General features: G+C 49.6%; 1 protein-coding gene across 5 annotated transcripts in view; it reads right to left on the bottom strand.

The window, feature by feature from the left end:
* SHROOM3 (shroom family member 3) overlaps nt 1-22,869 on the bottom strand; it is a 279,696-nt gene that overhangs the window by 20,190 nt on the left and 236,637 nt on the right. For all 5 annotated transcript variants that reach the window (XM_084880504.1, XM_084880505.1, XM_084880503.1 and 2 more), the window contains 4 exons: nt 20,373-20,504; nt 12,792-15,996; nt 6,454-6,527; nt 1,354-2,232 (listed from right to left, as the gene is read on the bottom strand). In XM_084880504.1, the coding sequence (XP_084736630.1) occupies nt 1,354-2,232; nt 6,454-6,527; nt 12,792-15,996; nt 20,373-20,504 (4,290 nt within the window). The remainder of the gene's footprint in view (nt 1-1,353; nt 2,233-6,453; nt 6,528-12,791; nt 15,997-20,372; nt 20,505-22,869) is intronic.

Consider the following 22,869-nt stretch of genomic DNA (forward strand, 5'->3'; position numbering starts at 1 on the left):
TCGGGACTTTTTTTAAAAACGCCACGGGACACGGGACAGATTGCTAGAAATCGGGACTGTCTGATCACCTTCGTTTAAGGGGGATGAATTGAGTAGGAATGCGTATTCTGGAACTATCTGCAGGGCCCGGGTGCACAGAGGTAGTGGTAAGTCACTCTGGTATTAGGAGTGATCGCAGGCAGGGTGGGGGTTGGAGTGTTATCCAGTGTTGTGAAAGGTCACGTGTCCTAAGGAGTGTGTGCTGGGGAATGCTTCTTCCTCATTCTTCCGGCTTCCAACAGCAGGTTTTCCCTGCGTTACCACCTTCAGCCCTGCTCTCGATTCCTTCCTACTGCCTTTGGGAAGAGCAGGGAACCACAGCCGGACCAGTCACAGTCCAGCTCTTCTAGTTAAGAGCAAGGCTGCCTCTAGGCATGCTCTTTTGTTCTCTCTCGTGCTCTCTCTCCATCTATTCAGGGTGTGCCCCCAAAATGTACACACACTTTTAACAGCTGATAGCTCCATTTTGAAAATGAAATGTATTTTAATAAATACTGCCTTTATAATTATTCAACATGTGTGTATACATATTTGGACACCCTGTATATAAAATAAGACACGTGTGTGTGTGTGTGTGTGTGTGTGTGTATGTGTGTGTCTGGCAAGGCCTGTGAATAGGCAGTAAACCTATTTAATCTGGGGGCTCAGTGTCAGGAGGGAAGCCTCTTCTCCATATCCGTTCTCTCAGTAATACAAGTGATGTTTTTGTCTGCTGCCCGCCTTCCTCTCTTTTTTTTTTTTTAATAATATATTTTATTGATTTTTTTTTACAGAAAGGAAGGGAGAGGGATAGAGAGTTAGAAACATTGATGAGAGAGAAACATCGATCAGCTGCCTCTTGAACACCCCCAACTGGGGATGTGCCCGCAACCAAGGTATGTGCCCTTGACTGGAATCGAACCCGGGACCCTTCAGTCCGCAGGCTGACGCTCTATCCACTGAGCCAAACCGGTTTCGGCTGTATGCCTTCCTCTTATCTCTCATTCCTTAACCAATTCATAGCGGGGGCAGGAAGGAGGGATGCTATGGACGTGGACCCACAGAAGCGAACTTGCCCCCTGGGCGAGGGCTTTCGGTGTCACCGCTCTCACTCCTTGCTGCCCAATGCCCGCTGGTATAACCCACCACCCAAAAGTGAACAAGAGCGTCCACCTGCCACGTCAGGGGCTGAGCTATACACCCCTCCACGCCGGGGCTCTCCAGGGGCCAAAAGCTGGAGGGCCTGGGAAGCCTGGAGTGTGAAATCCTCTCACCAGTGAGGGAAACCCTCTCCTCCCGAGCCGAGGGCCTGCCCCGCCCAATCTGCCCACTCACCTCGCGGGGAGCTCCGTGCTGTCCTCGCCGTCCGGCGCCTCGCACACAGCCGGGGGCGGCGGGGGAGGAAAGTCCTCCCAGCCGTTCACCGGGGCCTCCTGGCTCGGTGGAGGCGGTGGAGGGGGCGGGGGCAGGGGCAGAGCTTCGAACGCGGGGTGCAGGTCCTTCACAAACACCTCGTCATCGTAGTCCTCCCGCGGCAGCAGCAGAGAGGCCTGCAGGGCGGACTCCGATATGCGGAGGGAGATCCTCCCCGGCGTGCGCGGGGCCCCGAGAGGCGTGTCTGGGTCGGAGGCGCTGCTGGAGCTCGGGAGGCTCTGCTGCTGTCGATAGTGCTTCGGGCCTGCTACCGCGGGCGAGCAGGCCTCCTCGGGGAGGCTGTTCTCCCGGACCGTGAGGGCCCACTTCACACGAGGCGGGGGCGGCTGCTTCCTCGTCCGGTCCCCTGCCCCGCGCTCCGGGCTGAGGGGCTCCTGGCCTCTGGGCCGGGGAGCCTGGGCCGGGCTGAGGCCGTTGCTCCTGTGCGTCCCCGCGGGGGTGAAGGGCGGGAGAGGCTGCTGGCCCGTCGGACCGTCCCTCCCGGCCGGCTGATCGCCGGCAGCCGGTGCACAGTAGCTGGAGGGGGCAGGGGAAGGCAGGGCGGAGCTGAGTGGGGTCAGGGGTCCTGCCCTGGTGTCTGTGAGATGCCCTTGCAGCCCCGTGGGCAGCGGCCTGGGGCCGGGCATCCTGCTGGCCGGCCTCGGAGGGTCCGGCTGGCCGGGGCAGTCGCTGGGGATGGAGGCGCCAGCTGCTTTGCAGCCGGAGCCGCCCCATCGGGGGCTGGGCTGGTGTCGGAGCGCTAGCATCTCTTCTTCGCCTCGTTCTGGACAGCCGAGGGACCTGGAGGGGGCACAAGCACAAGCACAAGCATGACGGCTCTGGAGAAAGGAGCCAACCCCGCGCCCAGGTTCACGGCACCGACCGGAAAGCTGCACGCTCCCTCCCTCCCCCACCAACTGCTCACGCAAAGAACCGAGTTTAAATAGAAGGCCAGACAGGCATGACCTCCTCCTTCAAGGAGATGTCACATGGCGCCTTCCCTCGCTGCCCCCACCTCCCACCCTCACCACCCACACAAGGTGGCTTGGAGGACAGGCTTCGGGGTATAAAAAGGAAAGAAACAAGTGGGTACATGTCTTCAGGTGCTCTGAGGCCTACTCTGGAGCCAGCTCCGGCCTCAGGGGATGAGAATGCTACCTCATTCTCTCCCACTGCCGTTCCTGGGCGGGGGTGGGGAGGAGCAGTCTGTTCTGAAAGCATCTGAAAGCTGCTGAATTTGAAGGTTTTATTTACAACTTTTTCTTAGTCTCTTAGTGTTTTCATTTATTTTATTTTATTTTATTGATTTTTTACAGAGAGGAAGAGAGAGGGATAGAGAGTTAGAAACATCGATGAGAATCATCAATCAGCTGCCTCTTGCACACCCCCCACTGGGGATGTGCCCACAATCAAGGTACATGCCCTTGACCGGAATCGAACCTGGGACCTTTCAGTCCGCAGGCCGACGCTCTATTCACTAAGACAAACCAGTTTCAGCAGTGTTTTCATTTCTTAAAATGGAACGTAAAGAGGAAATGGAGGGCTTCTCACCCAAGGAGCTAATGAGCAGTTACCTTGGGGGAAACACTGACAAAATTGGACAGAGAGGGTGCAAGGTGATTTAAACAGATATCCCCCAGCTAGGCTCCGAGGAAAACCCGAGCGCCTTCCAATACTTTGGTTATTGTGTCCTGCAGGACAAAAAGGACAGAACAAAGAAAATAAGAGTGGGCAGCATTGCCAGCCTGCCGGCCATGCAAGAGTTGATTTGAGGAGAACGGATATCTCCCGCAAACCACCATCCTCTGTACATTCCTGACTAGCATGCCTGCGAGTCAGCATCCTGAGGGAGCGTGGCTCAGCCCCAAGTCCGAGGCCGCACAGGCACAGGCACAGGCACAGGCCTGCCATGAAATCGTCTGAGCGCCTGTGGCAGGGGGAATGCAGCTCACTGAAGACCGCACAGACCCAATGAGCCCCTCTTGTGCCAGTTCGTTCTTTTTTTTTTAAAGTATTTTTTTAAAAATATATATTTTATTGATTTTACACAGAGAGGAATTGAGAGGGACAGAGAGTTAGAAAGGTCAATGAGAGAGAAACATCGACCAGCTGCCTCTTGCACACCCCCCACTGGGGATGTGCCCGAAACCAAAGTACATGCCCTTGACCGGAATCAAACCTGGGACCTTTCAGTCCACAGGCCGACGCTCTATCCACTAAGCCAAACCAGTCCTGGCCGGGTTTTTTTGTTTTAATTTTTTTACAAATGCAGATAGTTGAACGAGGGGCCCATCTCTCTCTCCCTCTCTGCCTCCCTCTCAGATGCAACATCTTCCTTTCCATCACAGACCCTTTTCCCTCAGAGGTGGTTTTTGCCAGGACGCTCTCACTGTCTAAGATCGGCTCGGTACTCATAATCCTCGGGCACACAAATGGGTGTGCGGGAAGCAGAGGCAGGAGGGTCGCCAGGCGTGCTCTGCGCTGCCCATCTCATTCACGGTGGCACCCGTGGCACACAGTACCATTAGTAAATGTCTGTTAAACAATGTCTTTTCTACCCAACTGCTCTTTAAACTGTACAATATAAACCATTTTTAAAGGTAGCATTCTCCAATAGGACACGGAGTCCACTGGAATCGATGGCTCTGTGACGGATTCTCGGGGACCTTCATCTTCCTTCCTCTGTATCGTGAGGCTTTTTAGGGAAGACACCTTGACACACGCTTTTGGTTTGTTTCATCTTTGAAGGGATTATTTGAGTAAAATGCGTGCTTAATTTGGCTGATAATGCCTCTTCTTGGTGACTGTTTTGTGTTTTTTCAAGAACAAAAGGATAAAGGATAAGAGAGATTTGAGTCTCTTTGATAACAGAGTGTGCAAGGCAAGCATCTGTTGATCTGTATCCAGGAATCCTAATATTCAAGAACGGAGTTTGAGACCAAGTAGTCTCATTCCCTCTCTACCCCCCACCTTCATAGCATTCTTTTCATGTGATAAAAAACACATAACATAAATGTTGCTACTTGAGCCGAAACCGGTTTGGCTTAGTGGATAGAGCGTCAGCCTGTGGACTGAAGGGTCCCAGGTTCGATTCCGGTCAAGGGCATGTACATTGGTTGCGGGCACATCCCCAGTGGGGCGTGTGCAAGAGGCAGCTGATAGATGATTCTCTCTCATCGATGTTTCTAACTCTCTATCCCTCTCTCTTCCTCTCTGTCAAAAATCAATATAGTTTTTTTTAAAAAAATTTTGCTACTTGAACCATTCATGTCATTGCAAAAACAGATCTCCAGAACTTCATCTTGCAGATCTGAAACTCTGTACCTTGAAGGCAACAACTCCTTTTCCCAGCTCCGCCAGCCCCATCAACCACCTTTCTACTTTGTTCCTATAAATTTGACTCCTTTAGATACCTCACGTAAGTGGAATCAAGAGTATGCCTTTTTGTGATGGGCTTATTTCATCTAGCATGATATCCTCAACGGTCATCCATGTCATAGCCTGTGCCAGCATTTCCCTTCCTTTTTAAGACTGAATAATATCCCACTGTATGAATAATACCCCACTGTATGAATGGGCCACATTTTGTTTAGCTATCCTTCCACTGATGGACATTTGGATTGTTTGCTATTGAATAATGCTGCTGAAATCGGGTATGAAAATATCTCTTCAAGACACTGCTTTCAACTCTTTTGGATAAATACTTAGATGTAAAATTGCTGGGTCATATGGTAGATCTATTTTTAATTTTTTGAGGAGTCTTCATATTGTTTTTCATAGCAGTTGCAGCATTTTGCAGTTCCAATTTCTCCACATCCTCACCAACACTTTTCCCCCCCAATAATAGTTATCTTAATGATCCTAATGAGTGTGAGATGGTATCTTAATGGGGTTTTGATTTGTATTTATCTAATAATTGGTGATATAGAATATCTTTTTATATGCTTGTTGGCCACCTAATTATTATCTTTGGAGAAATGTCTATTCCAGTCCTTTTTATTTTTTCAAAAGTCTTTTTTAAAAAAATGTTTTTTATTCATTTGAGAGTGAGAAAGGGAGAAGAAGAGAGAGAGAGAAACATCGATGAAGGAGAATCACTGATCAGCTGCCTTCTGCACGCCCCACATGTGGATCAAGCCTGCAACCCATGCATGTGCCCTGATCAGAAATTGAACCATGATCTCCTGGTTCATGGGTCAAAACTAAACCAGTGAGCCACACAGGCCGGGCTATTCAAGCCCTGTTTATGAATGAGCTATTTGATTTTTTTGTGTGCTTTTTTAGCATTACTTTTATTTTATTTAAAATATACATATTTTATTGATTTTTTTCAGAGAGGAAGAGAGAGGGATAAAGAGTTAGAAACATCGATGAGAAAGAATCATCCATCAGCTGTCTCTTGCATACCCCCTACTGGTGTGCCTGCAACCAAGGTACATGCCCTTGACCGGAATCAAACCCACGACCCTTTAGTCCGCAGGCCGGCGCTTTATCCACTGAGCCAAACCAGCTAGGGCTGATGATAAATTTTTACAATGACTTTTACTGTTACAGTATATCCTTTAGTGCCTAAACATTATGATTTAGGACCGTTATTTTTTTTAATTTCAGGTGTTTCCTGTGAGTTTGCCTCCCTGTGTGAAGCCATTCATGAAACGCTCATTCCTCTCTGACCACTTTAATCACCAGGCTGGCCCTCTGCACACAGAACTGGGGGAGATCAGCCATGTCAGAGAGGCCTCGAGTGTGAGAGCACAGGTGAGCAGGAGACGCGCACACCCACGAACGATTCTGATGCGATGCTCATTAGAAGCAAAGCATTGCCTTACCAGCACACACTCAAAATCTACTTTGAACAAGTGCCATTTTTAGAGAAAGTTGTCTATAAATAAAAAAGTTCCCCACAGCCTAGACAAGTGGAGAAGGCACACAGGACACAATGTCCCATTTCAATTCCTTACTCAGAGGCACACAAACGCTGAACTCCAGCCACATGCATAAGGCAGAGGGCATCACACATACCTGGGTCCAGGGCCAGCCAAGTAATATGGCGCCTTCACAAGACCAGAGCCACCATCTTCCCCCAAAAGCACATCCTGAAACACAAGAAAGGCACAGCGTTATCACCAACACATTTCCTTGAGGGGGTGGAGACAGGAAGGAGCAAGAATAGTCACTGGAGGCCTGCTATTTGTTGTCAGGCACCATGGTGGCGCTCTCCCATACTGCCCCATTTCTCCGCAAAGCCCCGGGAGGGACTGTGGACCCCGCTGCACCGGTGAGGAAGCAGGCCTGGAGGATAGCTCCCCACAGGTCTCCGAGGCAGAGCCAGGATTTCAACCTCCATCTGTCTCACCAAGTGCTTCTCTTCACAAGGGCACTTTCTAAGCAAGAGAAGGCTGATAACTATCTCCAGGGTTCAAAACAACTGCTACCCTTGAAATGACAAAAATCAATTCAAAGGGCCAACTTTCTTTTCTTTTTTCTTTTTTTAAAAAAAATATATTTTATTGATTTCTTACAGAGAGGAAGGGAGAGAGATTGAGAGCTAGAAATGTCGATGAGAGAGAAACCTCGACCAGCTGCCTCTTGCACAACCCCCACTGGGGATGTGCCCGCAACCAAGGTACATGCCCTTGACCGGAATCGAACCCGGGACCTTTCAGTCCGCAGACCGATGCTCTACCACTGAGCCAAACCGGTTTCGGCCAAAGGGCCAACTTTCTGCAACAGCCATAGGAAACGCGGGAGATGACAGGAGAGTGCATGACATTTAGCAAAGACCTCCGATGTTCTGACTTATAATTCCAGAAGATATGAATCTGACGTGTATCCAAGCTGAAATACGTTCTCTCTGGGTTTGAAAATGTTTTACCCACATGTCATACCAATTATCTGAGGGCCTTTTCAGGTAGTCGTTATGTGTTGTTTTTTGTTCTTAATAAGGGTATTATTGGTTTCCTGAAAGGATCCTAGGCCAGTTTTTGATAGAGTTTTGCCCAGGCAAATAAGTCCCTGATTAGGACAATGTTGCTATTGATGACAAAATATTTAGCTCTCAATTATTTATGCTACTAGGAGTCAGGTAGAAAACAAGAAATTAAGCCCACACATTATCTCATTTAATTTCAGCAATTATTTCATCACTTAATCTGTCCAAAGAGCTCATTGCTCTCCACCCCATGTGTTTTTCTCCCCGCACCCCCAGTCAGTGGTGCAGGTCTAATCAGCAATAAAAGAGGAAAGGTAGTAGGCACAAAGAAGAAACCAACCCTCGAAGATTAGTAGTAACTGCAGCTCTCCCTTACTGGGCATTTACTTTGTCACAGACACTCTGCTAAATTCCTTACAGTCCTCAACTTATGAGCCTGGAGTTGTGTTAGGCACATGCCATTTCTTCTGTAATTTAATCTAGAACAATGGAGAGGGGAGAGGTAATTGCAGCTCAGAACGGTTCAGTAGTTTACCCACCCACACAGTTAAGTAGGTGGAGGAGCCAGGATTCAAACCATGGTCGCTTCAAAACACAGGGTCTTTCTTTGTGATTTTAGCAAGCTGCGTGGTAGCTGAGGTGGCGGCAATGAGACATCAGTGCTTCGAGAAAATATGTCTCTGATTTGCTCAATGATCACTTTGGGGAAGGGGAATCCCTGCTCCCCAGGGAACCGTGTGGTCCACCTCTTCAAGTCCTTCCCTGCTGCACCTTCTCTGTGGGCAGGAATGTGAAGCTTTGCCAATAATTAATTGGGGGAGCGTAGGTCTTCTGCAAGCTCCTAACCCAGTATAACTTTTAAATAGAGTTTTCCGTTCTGTCATTTCCTTTGAATTATAGTAGGAGCCATGTTGATATTTATGTTAGTGTGGGTAAAATAAGGAAGTCAGACTCAGTAATAGGCTGTCAGAGAACTCTAAATCTCTTGTCAATGAAAGTTGGTTGGAGCATTGTCATGCATGCCAAAAAGGTTCCAGGTTGATCCCTGGTTGGGTGCACAGAGAAGAGTGCAACCTGTCTGTCTGTCTGTCTGTCTTTCTTCCTCTCTCTAGAGAGCAATAAAAACATATCCTCGGCCCAACTGGCACGGCTCAATGGTTGAGTGTCAACCTATGAACCAGGCCATGGTTCCATCCCTGGTCAAGGCACATGCCCAGGTTGCAGGCTGGATCCCCAGTAGGGGGCATGTAGGAGGCAGGCTATCAATGATTGTCTCATCACTGATGTTTCTATCTCTCTTCTTCTCCCTTCCTCTCTGGAATAATATATATATAATAAAACAACAACAACAACATGTGTACTCGGGTGGTGATTAAAAAAACAAAATCAATTGGACAGAAGGAAAATGCCTTCCCAATCCAGTAAAAGCTAGAGGAGGATAAAGTTCTGTTGTATTTACTTGTTCGGATTAGGCATATGTTCACTGTTAAAGAAGACTTGATTTATTTCTTACTACAAACTAGTAAGAAGTGTACAGTAGGCATAGGGCAATTTAGAGAAAAGCTGGGACTATGGAAGAAATAGTTATAAATGTTTGTTTTTTAATTATTCCTGATTTCTGATGACTGACTTACTGGTTTTTTATTCTTCATGAGGCATAGCATACTTAAAACTATAGATCTAAAGCCTGGTCAATGCAAATCCTCACTCTTGCTTTGGGTTCTGAGTTAGAAATCCTAATATCTCTGTGACCAATGAGATATGAAGACAACAATAGTCATCCACTTTGGAATATCAGTGTCAAGTATCTGCTAAAATGAACTGGAAATCCACTTGAAAAATCTTAAAATGGAATTTAAAAGGTAAATAACAGTAATGAATAAACTTTAAAATGAAATAGATTCACTGGCTGAAGTTTTACATAGAAGATGTTTAACTCTCACCTCCCTCCCTGCCCCTCAGCCTTTTTTCATTTAAGGAGGCCGATGCAGGCCAATGCTCTATCCACTGAGCCAAACCAGTTAGGGCTTGGGCGAATTTCTTACCCTTTCTGTGCCTCAGTGCCCTTATCTATAATATGGGCATAACAACTGTATCTACCTCTGTTCATAGAGGTCAGAATTAATTTCATACTTATAATAAAAACACTGAGTACAATGACTGGCACCTAGTACACATTTGGTTATTAGCAGCTGTTTGTAATTTTACATTTTGTGGAAAGTTGATTCTGTTCTTTATCCACAAGCTGGAATGGGTGCCGGTTGAGAGGTGCTAAACATGATTTATAAGCTGCGTTCTCCAGAGTCCATGCACCGAGGTCTCTGAAAACACAGTGAGAAAAAGACAAGCCTCTAACCAGCATCTGGGTGGGGGGTGGGGGTGGGGGATGGGATTCCTCACTAGGAATCTTACTTCTTTCACAGGTTTATTTTTGTAGCCTCTTTTGCATTTTAGGTCTATGCTGTGAAGAGGTATACATTTCTGTCTCAGTGGCAGAAATGTTTGACTATTTTTCTGCAGGGCCCAGCTACTTAAGAAAGGTTGTTTTCCAAAGTCTCCAAAAAGTAGGAAATAGGCAAGAATTTGTTGTGCCCGTCAGCTCCATCACTAATGTCCACTTGTTCAGCATTTACATCTTTGAGAGGACCGGGAATGAAAGGAGAGGTAACGGGGCTGCGGGTTTCAGAGTGGCCCACAGCCGGCTGAGGAGAGGCCAGGCCTGCTGAGGATCGGAGGAGTCTCTGCTTCCACGTGGTGGCAGCCTTCTGCAGTCATTACTTCAGGCCAAGGAATAATCAATTTCCTAAGCAGAGGAATTTATTTCCATGCTGACCTTATTTTGGAGGCAAAAACTGTCCTTATAAACTTTTGAAAAGGAGCTGAATCCTTGCCCAAAGCTTGTAAAATCCTGCCCTCTTAGCATCTGGCCGGCAGGACGGGACAAGTACCATTTGTTCAGGATGCCGAGGACTGAGCCAGCACCAGAACAGACCCCATATTTTGGGTTTAACACAGATGGATGGTCTCTACAGGAAGCATATTGTGACCTAAACGAGGCATTGGCCTGCCGGCCGCGAGTTTGACATGCTTGCTCTTACAAGGTCACTTAGTTTCATGGAGTTCTCTGAAGCTGAGGTCAGAAAAATCCTTAACGCCCTCACCAATTCTTAAGGATAAAGTTCCTGGAATTTTTTTTTAGAAGAAAAGAATGTAACATTTTGAAATAACCACAATAATTATGTGGTGAGACTACGTTTGCTTTGTTTGTAACTAGTTCTACAAATAAGTTATGAAGAAAATGGATCAGACATGCCATGGCCAGGTCCCAGGGCAGGCAAGGTCTGGCTGATGGAAGAAGGAACCCCAAGAACAGTGTTGGCACAATTATAATCTGGGGATGGTAACCTATTTGCGGAATTTGTAGGAGCAAAACAGCACAGATAACATATTTAGTTTTGAAACAGTTTCCTCCTCTGGTGTCATAGTCCCCAAATTAAATACTACAATATCTAAATATGGTACTCTATTGAACAGGGTGTCTAAATAACGTTCTGTATTTAGTTGTCTTTCTAAAAAACTTTTCAAATGATATAAAGTACGTAACTGGGTTTGGAGGAATCTATACCACCTATGTTTAGCTCTATTTTCCACTTAACCAGGTTTGAGAAATGTTTGTGGAGGGAAGGCAAAATAACATTCATATCTAACTGATTCCCCAAGAGAGGATGATGACATCTAGTGGTGGCTAAAAAAATAAAATAAAATAAAATAAAATAAAATAAAATAAAATAGAAATAACTGAAGAGGATCCAGTTTTTGCCTGAACATTCTGTTTTCTTTAAAACATGTGGAACAAAACGAAGAAAATGTTTGTTCTGTAGCTATGAACTGAATGGCTGAAGCCCATCAAACTAGCTGCAACTGCATGTTACATATAAGGATTTAAAAGTGTTTAGTGCCGTGGCTGGATAGCTCAGTTGGTTGGAGCATTGTCCCAATATCCCAAGGCGGCAGGTTTGATCCCCAGTCAGGGTACTTTCAAGAAACAACAAATTAATGCATAAATAAGTAGAACAACAAAAGGAAGTTTCTCTCATAGCAATAAAAATGAATACTTTTTAAAAAGGGTTTTAGTGGTAGGATGAGGAGTGGAAATTAGCTCAGTTCATTCTGAGGGGGAGGAAGATGGCTAGTGAAGTCTTACAGAGGACTGCCTCTATAGATCTGTGTGTGTTTGAGTTTACACTGGAGAGAAAGTATTTCTGAATATCCATGAACAGGAAATACCTGGGAGGGCACAGTGCTTTTGCTCAGAAGGCTGTGTGTATGTGTGTTTCAGAAGCAGTGCTGTAAACATACTTCTCAGGCAGCAATGACTGAATCTTTCTTTGTCCGAAGTTGTTTCCACAAAATACCGCCTCCCACACACAACCCCCAATCCTTGACTTCTCTGCCAGGAAAAACAGAATCTGAGAGGGGGAATGGAGGGATGGTCTCCACTGTGCTAACATATGTGTGAATTCCTATCTCCTTAAGTGGAGAGGGAGCCATGAGGGAGGCCATTGATTGGCAGAAAAATGTGGAGCTGGAGGATGGGCTAAGAATTACAGGGAAATTAATAGACGCCCAGGAGTCAGAGAGCTCAGGTCTATTCTTAGCTCTGCCTGAAATTTCCCCCGGAAAGCACTTCACAGTCTTTGCATAGTTTAGAGCCTTTATTAGAAAACCCTTTTGTCTGAGAACTAAATGTCTGGGATTCATTCTCCTGCCTCACCAGGATAGTACACAGAAAGAGCTCAGATGGGAGTCAGAGAAACAGGGCTTTGATTTGGATAATGTGCTCTACTGCATAGGATTATTATGAAGATTAATGAGATAAATTTACTGGTAAAGCATACTCGGCTGAGGGCCTGGGACTCAATAACCCTTTAAAATCAATAACTCTATTTTGCAAATGCAAAAGTCGAACAGAAACATAGAGAGTGAAAAGCTAAAATATTTAAAACTTGAAACAGCCTCTATTCCCTGAATTTAAAAAAAAAAAAGGCAAAAAAATATAATCCCTAACTTTTCCTAACCACACACTCTTGCACTGAGAGGTGAGTGACCTCCTAAAATGAAGCAATTATATATAATATGTATTATATACACACATACACACACAAACATATAAAGATATCTATGTAAGATGTACGTATCTATTTAAGACATCCATACAACCACATGAATATCCACATTTATCCTTGTCTCTGTAAGGCTATCAGACAGGGGCACCGAGGAAGAAATGATCTCTTGACAACAAATGCTCCTCTCCTGCATGTATAATAAAAGGAGCATCAATGAGGGGAAGGAGGGGAGAGAGGAGAAGCGATACAGCTCCCAGGGCTCCAAAGGCCATGCCCACCCAGGACCTGCTGGCTGCACCTACCTGCAGCTTCTTGTGGGTGGTGGGAGATGACCGTGACCTCACGTGCACAGGCACCGCCAGGAAGTCCGAGCGCTCCAGCAGGTCCTCAGCCGACATGGACTTGGCGGCCCTCCCGGCCGCGGCCCCCCACGAGGAGGGCTCCCCCGGGGGGGTCCTGTCCGCCTTCTGGTTGCCTTTTGCTCCACCGGGCAGCTCCCTCTGGGCTTGGTCCCCGCGGCGCCTTTCTCCCAGGAGGCGGCCGCTGGCGAAGGAGCTGCTGCGGTCTCGGGCCCCGCGCGGGGGTTCGCCCGCCGCCAGCAGGAGGGCGGCCTCCCTGCGGGGCTGCAGGCCCGGCTCCCGCAGGGAACAGAGGCTGGCGGCTGCGCTGAGGCCGGGCTGCAGGGGCTGCAGGTAGGAGCCGGGTGTGCGCTCCTGCAGTCCGGGCTCCTGCAGGCCCCCGGGCCCGGGCCGCTTGCCCGTCTTGCGCTGCACGTAGTCGGCCAGGGCGCTCTGCTGGAACTGCTTCAGCTCGGGCCCCGACAGGCTGAGCGTGGAGCAGGCCCTGCCGTCCCGCTCGAAGAGGCGGCGCCGGTCGGCCACCGAGCTCTCCGGAAGGCAGCGCAGCGCCGCCGGCCTCGGGGCGCCCAGGGGTGCGCTCAGGGGTGCCGGCCCGGCCTCCTCCTCCTCCGAGACGCCCACCTCGTTCATCTTCTCGGGCTCCGAGTAGGAGCGCTTCTTCTGCTCGGGGTCCAGGCGCCGGCGGGGCCCCCTCCGGGTGGCCACCACGGGGGGCGCGGGCCGGCCGCCGCGGGCGGGGGTCACGCTGTGCCGCTCCCGCGGGGTGTGCGGGGAGGCGGACGCCGCCGGGGCCTCCGGGCTCCGCAGCCCCACGTGGGCCGAGGCTGGTCGGGGGCGCCAGGGCCTGGAGGCCCCCGCAGCCCCGGTCCCGGGCTCCAGGTCGCGGCGCCGGAAGGAGGTGGCCCCCAGCACGCGGGTCTGCGCGTCCTTGATGCTGTTCCTGTAGGCGCGGCTGAAGGGCGCCTCCAGCACCGGCGACTCCGGGGTGCCGGGCCTGGGGTCCCGCCACCGGGCATCCTGCCCGGCCTCGCCGCAGAGCTGGAAGGTGCTCTGGCTGCGGAGCAGGTGGGTGTCCCGCCTCGGGGGATGCTCGCTGCCTTGCAGCGGGGAGCCCCGGCTGCCCTCGGCGCCCCTCTTCAGTTGCTGACCACCGTAAGGCTGCCAGGACACCTCTTCCAGCTTCGGGTCCCCGTTTTTGAAGGGCTGCTGCTCCCCGTTGCCCAGGGGTTCCGCGGACTGGGAAAGGTGGGTGTTGGCGCGTGTCTCCTGGAAGTCGGTCCTGGAGGTCGGGGCCAGCTTGGCGGGCCTGTAGGCGTAGCCATTGGCGGAGCAGCTGCCCACGCTCGGGGGCCTCTGGCGCCCCTGCTCTCGCTGCTCGATCCTGGAGACCTTCTCCAGCACGGAGCAGTGCGGCTTCCCGTACTGGAAGCCGGGGGGCAGGGCCGAGGTGCTGCTGGAGCTGAGCCGCCTCCGGCCCAGGCTGGACGGCGGCTGGCCGGGCGGGGAGGGCGGCTCTGGTTCCTCGGGCCTCGCCTCCGAAAGTGGGAAAGAGGTCAACGCACCGGCTTTCCCCTCGGGCCTCGGGCAGGAAACCGGCCTGTCCGGATGGCTCCGGTGATCAGGAACCACCACTTTCCTCCCAGGGCCCTCTGCCTTGGGGTGGCCTCCTGCCTCCAGGCTGCTCTGCCTCCTGAGACTGTCAGGAATGTTCTGGAGAGAGGAGAAGGCTGACTTGGCCTTGCCAAAGTGGCCAGACGGGCTCTGGCTCGGGCCTTCTCTCTCCAGCCCCTGCGGGAGGTTGGCATTGTGGTCTTCTTGGAAGTCGCCCTCCCAGAGCTCCGTGGGCCTGGAGGGTCTCCTGCCATCGCCTGCCGGCCAGGCCTGCGCCTGGGGGGACGGGATGTGGTGGTAGGTGGGGGCCAGTTTGTTGCCCTGGGGGCTCTTCCTCTCACTGGGATGTGGGCTGGTGCCCTGGAGCGGTGTGAGACGCAGCGCCGGCCTCGGTGCGCCCAGGGGCGCGGGCTCGGCCTCCTTCACGTTGTCAGGCACGGGAGGGAAGTGGACTCTGACGGGGACACATCTGCCTGAAGTTTCCGGCGTTCTCTCTGCGAGGGACAGAGACTCACGCTCTAGGGGCTGGTAGAAGGCAAACGCGGGTCTGCTGGATCCGTTCTGGTTTCCATTCTCATCGAGGCTGGCAGCCGTCTTGTCACAGGCCCCCTGAGGCGTCGCATAGCCGCTCTCCTTGGCCAGGGCGGGGTAGAGCGTGCCGTTACTGCTCGCGGAGGGCGGAGGCACCTGGGCAAAGTGTGGCTCCAGGGACGGCACCGGGTAGATGCCGGTCGGCAGCAGAGGCTGGCCGGGCTGGGCCGTCTGGGAATAACGGTGCTTGGGCTTCACCGGGGGGCTGCTCTCGGGACTCTTCTCCAGCACCGTATGCAGCTGCTCCTCCACAAAGGGGGACTTCAGGGCGCCCGGAGAGCTTGCCCGAGGCCGGCAGGACCTCTTCTGGTCGAGGCTGGACCAGGAGCTGGGCCGCTCTCTGTGCCGGAAGGCCGCGTAGCTGTCACTCCGCGCGGGGGGCAGCGGCGCGCCCGCCTTCGGAGGCAGGTTGTCCGCGGCCGTCTCCGAGGCACCGGGGCCCTGCTGGCTCCAGGAGGGGGGCGGCCCCCTCCGGCCCCGAGGAACAGGGTGCCCTTTGTCGTAGCCCTGACCGTCCGCGGAGGCCGGGGCCTCCCTCCCCTGGAGGAGCAGGGCTGACGAGTTCACCTCGTACTCTGCGGACACCCTCCTCTGGGGATCGTAGACGGTCTTGACATAGCGGATGTCTGCCTGCCTCATCCCGTCCAGGAGGCCACCCTGAGCAGAGGCGTCCATGGAGCCGGACCGCTCCTGGCCTGGCACGCCGGGGGGAGGGTACTCCAGGATGCTGGAGCTGGTGGAGAAGGAGCTGTACGCCGAGTCCCTCTTGTTGTGGAGGTGGCCCAGCTGGTCAATGCTGCTGGTGGACTTGGCAGGGGAGAGGAGGTGGCAGGCCGGGTATCCCCCGCTGGGCTCCAGGCTCTCCATGCTCCCCTGGGAGCTGCAGCGGTCAGGGCTCCGCCTCAGATACCCATGGTCGTAGTTGGAGAGGTCACTTGTAGAGGAGCTGGAAGGAGGGAAGACAAGCAGTCAGCGCCACCGAGCTGGTGCCAGGCACAGGACGCAGCTTATATTTACTCTGGCGCACGCTGTTTGGTGTTTGGAAGGGTGGGTGAAAAAAGCCATATTTGGCCTCCCTCTGCCTCCCCGTGCGCCGCTACCAGGAGTCATTGCCCAACACTGTTAGTAACCCGTGTGCGCTTCTAATCAATCACCCGGGCTTGCAAAGGGAGGGACGGGAAGAAGCCATGTAGCCTTCAGGCACAGACAGCACATTCACGTGATTTGCTATGTGCTGGAAAGATGGAGTGTGCCAAGAAAGGAGAGCGGTGGGGGAGGAGGGGGGGAAGAGGAGAGGAGGAACAGTGAGTGACACTGAGATTTCGTGTCTCTTGGGGCTCGTTGTGGGAAGAAGGGGACATGCTTAGAGACCAGGCGAGCGAACGGGTGAGGGAGACTGTGCATACATGTGTACGTTTCTAGTTACTATCTTTCCTTTTTTATCGAACGGAAGGCCTTCCACCCTGGCAACCTTCTTGGAATCTCAATTGTACTGGAGACTATTGGTGAGGAGAAAGCTGAACACAAAGCCGAGAGAAATCAGAGTCAGAAAACATGGACAGGGCAGGGAAGGAGAGGGAAGCTTTACAACACGAAGCCTCAACCACGACGCCCGTCACCCACGGGTGACCTCCCGCAGCCCGAGCTCAGCCTCTCGTAGGTGTAGGAGGTGAGACCTCACATGTGAGCACCTCCTCCAGGGGGTTTTCGGAGCCTCGCCGCGGAAGGGGAGAAGACTCTCAATCCTGGCACTGCACAGCCTAGAAAGTTGCCTCAACTCAAAATTCCCCTTATAATTAGCCTTAATTAAAAGCTTAGAATATACTTTACCCAGCATGTTGGGGGCAGGAGGGCATATAGGAAGGAGCAAGTGGTTCAGAAAATCAAACAGCAGTCTCCAGGGTTCAAATGTTTGTGACTCAGGATTCTCTAAAGAAGGGAGAATCACTAGGAGCTCTCGCCTAAGAGTTTCCACTTTTACATGAATAGGCACTTAGGCACTGTTAAAGGTTACGGAGCTGCTATTAAACTTCTAGATCTCATGTGAGTCAAGATGGTGTCTTGGTTGGTTGAATAGGTAATGATGCATACTGGCTGGACTGTCTCCAGAGTATATGGCAAGAGTCTAGAAGGACCATATTCTGAGTCAAAACTGGTGCTGGAATTCAAGGAAGAGAAAACTATATTTTTAGTGGCTAACTTTAAGAATGTGACTTTTCTTTAAAAAAAAAAAAAGTTTTAATGGTTTTAGAGAGAGAGGGGAAAACATAGACCAGCTTCTTCCTGCACGCACCCTATTGGGGGTCAAACCTGCAGCCTGAGCTAGTGCCCTGACCGGGAATCCAACCGGGGGCCTTTAGGTTCACGGGATAACGCTCAACCACTGAGCCATCCAGCCGGGCCAAGGCGGCACTCCTAATAGTGGGTCAGAAGAACCTGGAGTGAAGGTCTTCAGTCCTAACAGAGATAATAGCCTTACCCTGAAGATGAATGTGTCAAAGTTCTTACTGTGGCCTGGCTACTTTTCCAACCTCATTTTCTACTGCTCTCCTTCCTTCTTGCTCACGGCACTCCAGCAGCATGGCTTCCTTACTAACTCAAATCCATGAAATATATCCCATCTCAGGTCTCAGCAGCCTTTGTACTCCCCGTCCCCACCACATAAAATGCTCCTACCTGGCTCACTCCTTCCTTCGTCTCTGCATCAGAGAACACCTGGAACTCACTATCTAACGAGCACATCTCCCCTCGCCCCCGTAACTCTGCTTCATTTTCTTCATAGCACTAACCAAACGGGACATGTTGCATTCTCTATTTTGTGTACTAAAAAAAAATATTTTCTAGGTACTTAAAACATAGCAAAAAGCACAAAACAAGTGTATGAAAAGACCTCCTACAGTGTGTTTACCGAAGATTAATTCCTTAGCTGATCAAACATGTTTTTGAAAATACTGGGCTAAATAAGTTAAACAATTTTATTTACTGCAAAGGCTTCTGAGTCTCCAATAAACTATTGTTCTTGGAATGTTCTGAAAGGAAAATACACTAAGCAGTGTTTTCTAAACTTATTTGACCCTAGAAACTTTTCCAAGGGGCATGTAATGAGTTACTATTCCATGGAACACATCTTGGGCAACAAATAAGTATTATAGCTTTTTATGTCTCGTTCATCTGAAACAGAGTGGGTACTCAGTATGTATTTGCTTGAATGAACAAATCAATGGATACTGGAGTATTTTGACACTGTTATTTTATCCCCTTGTGAGGGGACTGGACTGAGAGACTTGTTTAAAATGTTTTCATTGATTTCAGGGAGAGGAAGAGATAGAAACATTGATCAGACAGAAATATCAATTGGCTGCCTCCTGTACTGGGGATCAAGCTTTCAACCTGGGCACGTGCCCTGATTGGGAATCGAACCTGTGACCTCCTGTATGGGACACGCTCAACCAAGTGAGCCACGCCAGCTGGGCTGGACTTTTCAAGGCCTCTTCTAAAGTACTTTAATAGTGTGGGACCACTGCGTGAGATTTCTGTAGGACAGCAAGAAGACAGCGACAAAGGTCTGACAGAGAGCAGCAGAAACACAATTTCAGTGAAATCCAGGCCAGTTTGCAGACAGTGAAGTCTTCCATCTCTTTGTATTTCTCCCTCCTTCTCTCCTTACGCCTGCTTCTCCCCCTTCCTTGAGCCCCCTCATTCTCCTGCTACTTAATGAGAAACAGATTCATACACTTAGGACTGCGATTGGGTTTCTGGAACTAAAGGAAGGCTGTCAGAGGGACGCCGGCAAGCTGATGCAGCACACGAGACCACTAGATGCCACTGTGCTTCTCAGAAAGGCACTTGGGGCGCTTCTCCAGGACAGCTGCCCCTGTGGGACCCTCTGGGCAGAGCTTTGGGTTGGGGTGAAGCCTCTGCCAGAGCTGCAAGCCCAAGTCATGCAGTGACAGGAATCATGGGCGATCGGTGCTGGGTTAGAAGAGAATCCACAAGCCCGTCACACTGTGGGTAATCTGAGTTTTCCTTTCTCCCTTTGTACCCCACACAGTGCTTTTGGGTTGACAATCAAGTGTCAGGGGAAGCAAGGGCAGATCCACCTGCCTAAACCCCTCCGGAGGGTGGGATGGGGAGGAGGAAACAGATGGAGAAGCGCAGCCTTTAGAATATTGCACTTCTGATGCCAACTCCACCCTCCTCCGGAGGCCTCTCGGAGCTCCACAGTCACGTTTAGCAGATGTTCTGAGCACCCGATGCAGCAGTCTTCTCTCTGCCTTGGGGCCGGCATGTTGTTCAGGTTGTAGTGTGATTTCAGATTTGGGGGCCTCTTAAAGTTAGGGGTTAGGAGGCTCCCAAGAGCCCACTGTTCAGGGCAATCTGTGAATGCACACTTGCATTTTATAAGTGTGTGCTGGGTGATGCCCTTAACTTTGAAGTTCACTACCAGGTTTCACTGTGCCTCTGATAGGTCTTCAGCCTAATTATTATAACTACTGGTCATCAGGAACTACACTAAATGCTTTACATGTTATTTTGTTTAACCTTCACTGTGGTCCATTGAGAGATTCATTTCATTTCATTTTACCAACGAGGAAACCAAGATCAGAGAGGTTACACGATTTGCTCATGCTCGTGCAGTAGGAGGTGAAGTTGAGATTTAAGCCTGTGTCTGACGTGACATACCCAGTGCCTTACCATTATGCTGTCCCTCCGCCACCCTTTTAGCCCCAAGCACCTAACCTTCTACAGGCCTTCAACCCTGGCTGCCCAACGTGCAAAACCACTGTGGGGGTGGGGCTCTGTTCTCTGAGCACAGATGGCTCAGAGAATGAATCCCACCAGGGTTACCCTCCAATCTCCCTACTGCTACCCTTACCCAGCCCTCCCAAAGAGGGGTCAAGCACCAGAGCCTGACTCCCTGAGATCGGAAGATGAATTCCAGTCTGTGTGGGTTCCTGGTCTGCAAAAATGCAGGGGAATCCTCTCTTCACAGAAAGGACATGAAGCATTGAGGGAAGAAGTATGTATTTCTAGTGTAACTGAGAAATGTATGAGAAACAACAGACCCAATAAATATCTCCGATAGCTAGCCAGAGTTCAAAATAATGCTGTCCTTGCTTCACACCACCCTGGCCAAGGAGCTCAAGATGAGTGATACCCAGGTTAGGAATTTTAAGAGGATGAGGAAGGTACTGGGTACATGGATATCCTACTCAGGGTAAATAAGGGAAAGTGTTCTCAAAGCAGAAAAAAAAAATGTTCTTTCGGGGAGCAGGACATTTGAAGGACAGAAACCCCTGGGTCTCAGCTCCGGCCACTTACCTGGAATGGTAGCTCTGGGGCCAAGGAGTGCCAATCGTGCCCTGAGATATTTGCATCATGCTGGCACTGGGTTGGTTCTCCTCGATTTTTGTTGAATGCCACGAGTGTGGTCGGCCCGCAGGTTCGCTGCGCCTGGGGAGACGAGGAAAGGGACCCCAACATCAGCAGCATTCTCAGCCGATCTTGTCACCAATGTGGTTTATGCATTTGAAAAAAGAATGCTGTCTCCTTTTCCTCAGAGATTAAAAAAAAAATCAAATAAACACAGAAAGTAGATTTTGCTGCTTATTTATCTTACCATTGCTAGTCTCTGCTTTTTAATACTTTAATTTTCATTTTGACCAAATTTCAAACTAATATAAAACTGTAGTAAACCTAGTACGAAGAATTCCCACGTAAACCCTAGTGCACTGTTGGAAAGAATGCAATTAGAACAGCAGGAGGGAGAATAGAGGCTCTTCAAATATTCAAGTTATAACTACCTAGCAACCCACTTCTGGGTATGGATCCAAAGAAATTAAAGCCAGGATCTCATAGAGATAGCTGCACTCACATGTTCATTGCAGCATTATTCATGATAACCAAGACATGGAAACAAACCTAAGTATCCATCAATAATTGAATGGATTTTATAAGTGTGCTATATTAAAAAAAGTGGTACTACATATATGCAATGGATTACTAACCAGCCATGAGAAAGAAGAAAATCCTGCCAATTGCAACAAGTTGAATGGAACTGGAGGGCAGTATGCCCAGTGCAATAAACCAGAGAAAGACAAATACTGTATGATACCACTTAGTATATGGGAAACCTAAAAAAGTCAGTCTCAGAGTGTGGTTAGGTGTTGGGGGAGTAGGGGAGAATTTTGGTCAAAGGGTATATATTTCAAGTTAAAAGATTAACAAATTCTGCCCAGGCCAGTGTCGCTCAGTTGGCTGGGTATCATCCCGTGCACCAGAAGGTTGCCAGTTCAATTCCAGACCAGGGCACCTGCCCAGATTGTGAGCTTGATCCCTGGTAGGGGCCAATGGATGTCTCTCTTCCCCTCTCCTTTCCTTTCTCTCTAAATATACAGAATCTTGCCAAAAATGGTTTGGCTCAGTGGACAGAGCGTCAGCCTGTGGACTGAAAGGTCCCAGGTTCGATTCCGGTCGGGGGTATGAGCCTTGGTTGTGGGCACATCCCCAGTGGGGGGTGGGCAGGAGGCAGCTGATTGATGTTTCTCTCTCATCGATGTTTCTAACTCTTCCTCTCTGTAAAAAAAATCAATAAAATATATATATTAAGAGGTAAAAATACTGAATTTTTTTTTTTTAAAGGTTAACAAGTTCTGGGGATGAATGTACAGCAAAGTGATTATAACTAATACCATTGCATCAAGTACTTGAAAGTTGCTAAGAGAGATCTTAAATGTTCTCACCACAGTAAAGAAATGGTAACCACCTGGTGGGATGGAGGTGGCAGGTAACCCTTTGGAGGCCATCACTTTTTGCAATTTACAAATGTACTGAATCAACACGCTGTACATCTATCTTAAACCTGCACAGTGTATCAACTGTATCTCAATAAAGCTGAGGGAGGAAGAATTCCCACATCAGCTTCCCCTAGATTGCAGACATGCTAACTTTTTATGCTATGTTAATTTAAAGCACACAAAGCTGCTTTGGTCTTTCTTGGCCTCGGCTTATCAATACGTAAAGACAGGAGGAGTAATTCTTTCACCGCTCCCAAGGACAGCGCTTCCTGGGGACTCCGAAGGCCTCCGTCATACAGCCCGAGGCCGGATAAATGCTATTATTTTAATTCCTTAGTAAGAACTACATAAAACCAGCGGCTACCCTTGGTGGCAACGCTGCTCCAAGTTACGTAAGCAGAATAAACAGCAAGACGCTCTCCAAAACAGCCTCTCATGTTGGAAAGTCAGTGACTTCAACTTATAAACATCCCGTCCTTCTAACGAAGACTGGACGAAGCCAGTGGGAAAGAGTGGGTGTCCCTCGGACTGCGAGACTGAAGATCGGACTTGGACGAAGGACTGCACTACTATAGAAGGCCAGAGGCCGGAGAGGGGCTGTGATTTATTTCTGGCAGAAAAGCGAGGTGAGCAACCAGGCATATAAATAAATATATTTTATTTATTTCACGCTGAGCAGTTCTGACAGATAAGACGGGAGGGGAATTTTTCTGCAGTTTAGACACACTTTGGAGATCCAGGAATCCACTTTGATGTGTTGCAGATAAAGCTGCATGTCCACAGATGACTTTTCTATGAAAAAATAAACTGACTTTTGTAATTCAAATGAGAAATCATTCCGCTGAAGCCAGTAAGACTTCACGTGCTAAGTACATCAGAATAATACCAGCCCAGTGCTAGGAGACGTGGGTGCTCATCCTGCATTTCTTTCTTTTGAAAAAAATATATTTTATTGATTTTTTACAGAGAGGAAGAGAGAAGGATAGAGAGTCAGAAACATCGATGATACATCGATCAGCTGC

Source organism: Pipistrellus hanaki (genome assembly GCF_964339955.1).
Source record: "Pipistrellus hanaki genome assembly, chromosome: 1".
Classification (NCBI taxonomy): Eukaryota; Metazoa; Chordata; class Mammalia; order Chiroptera; family Vespertilionidae; genus Pipistrellus; species Pipistrellus hanaki.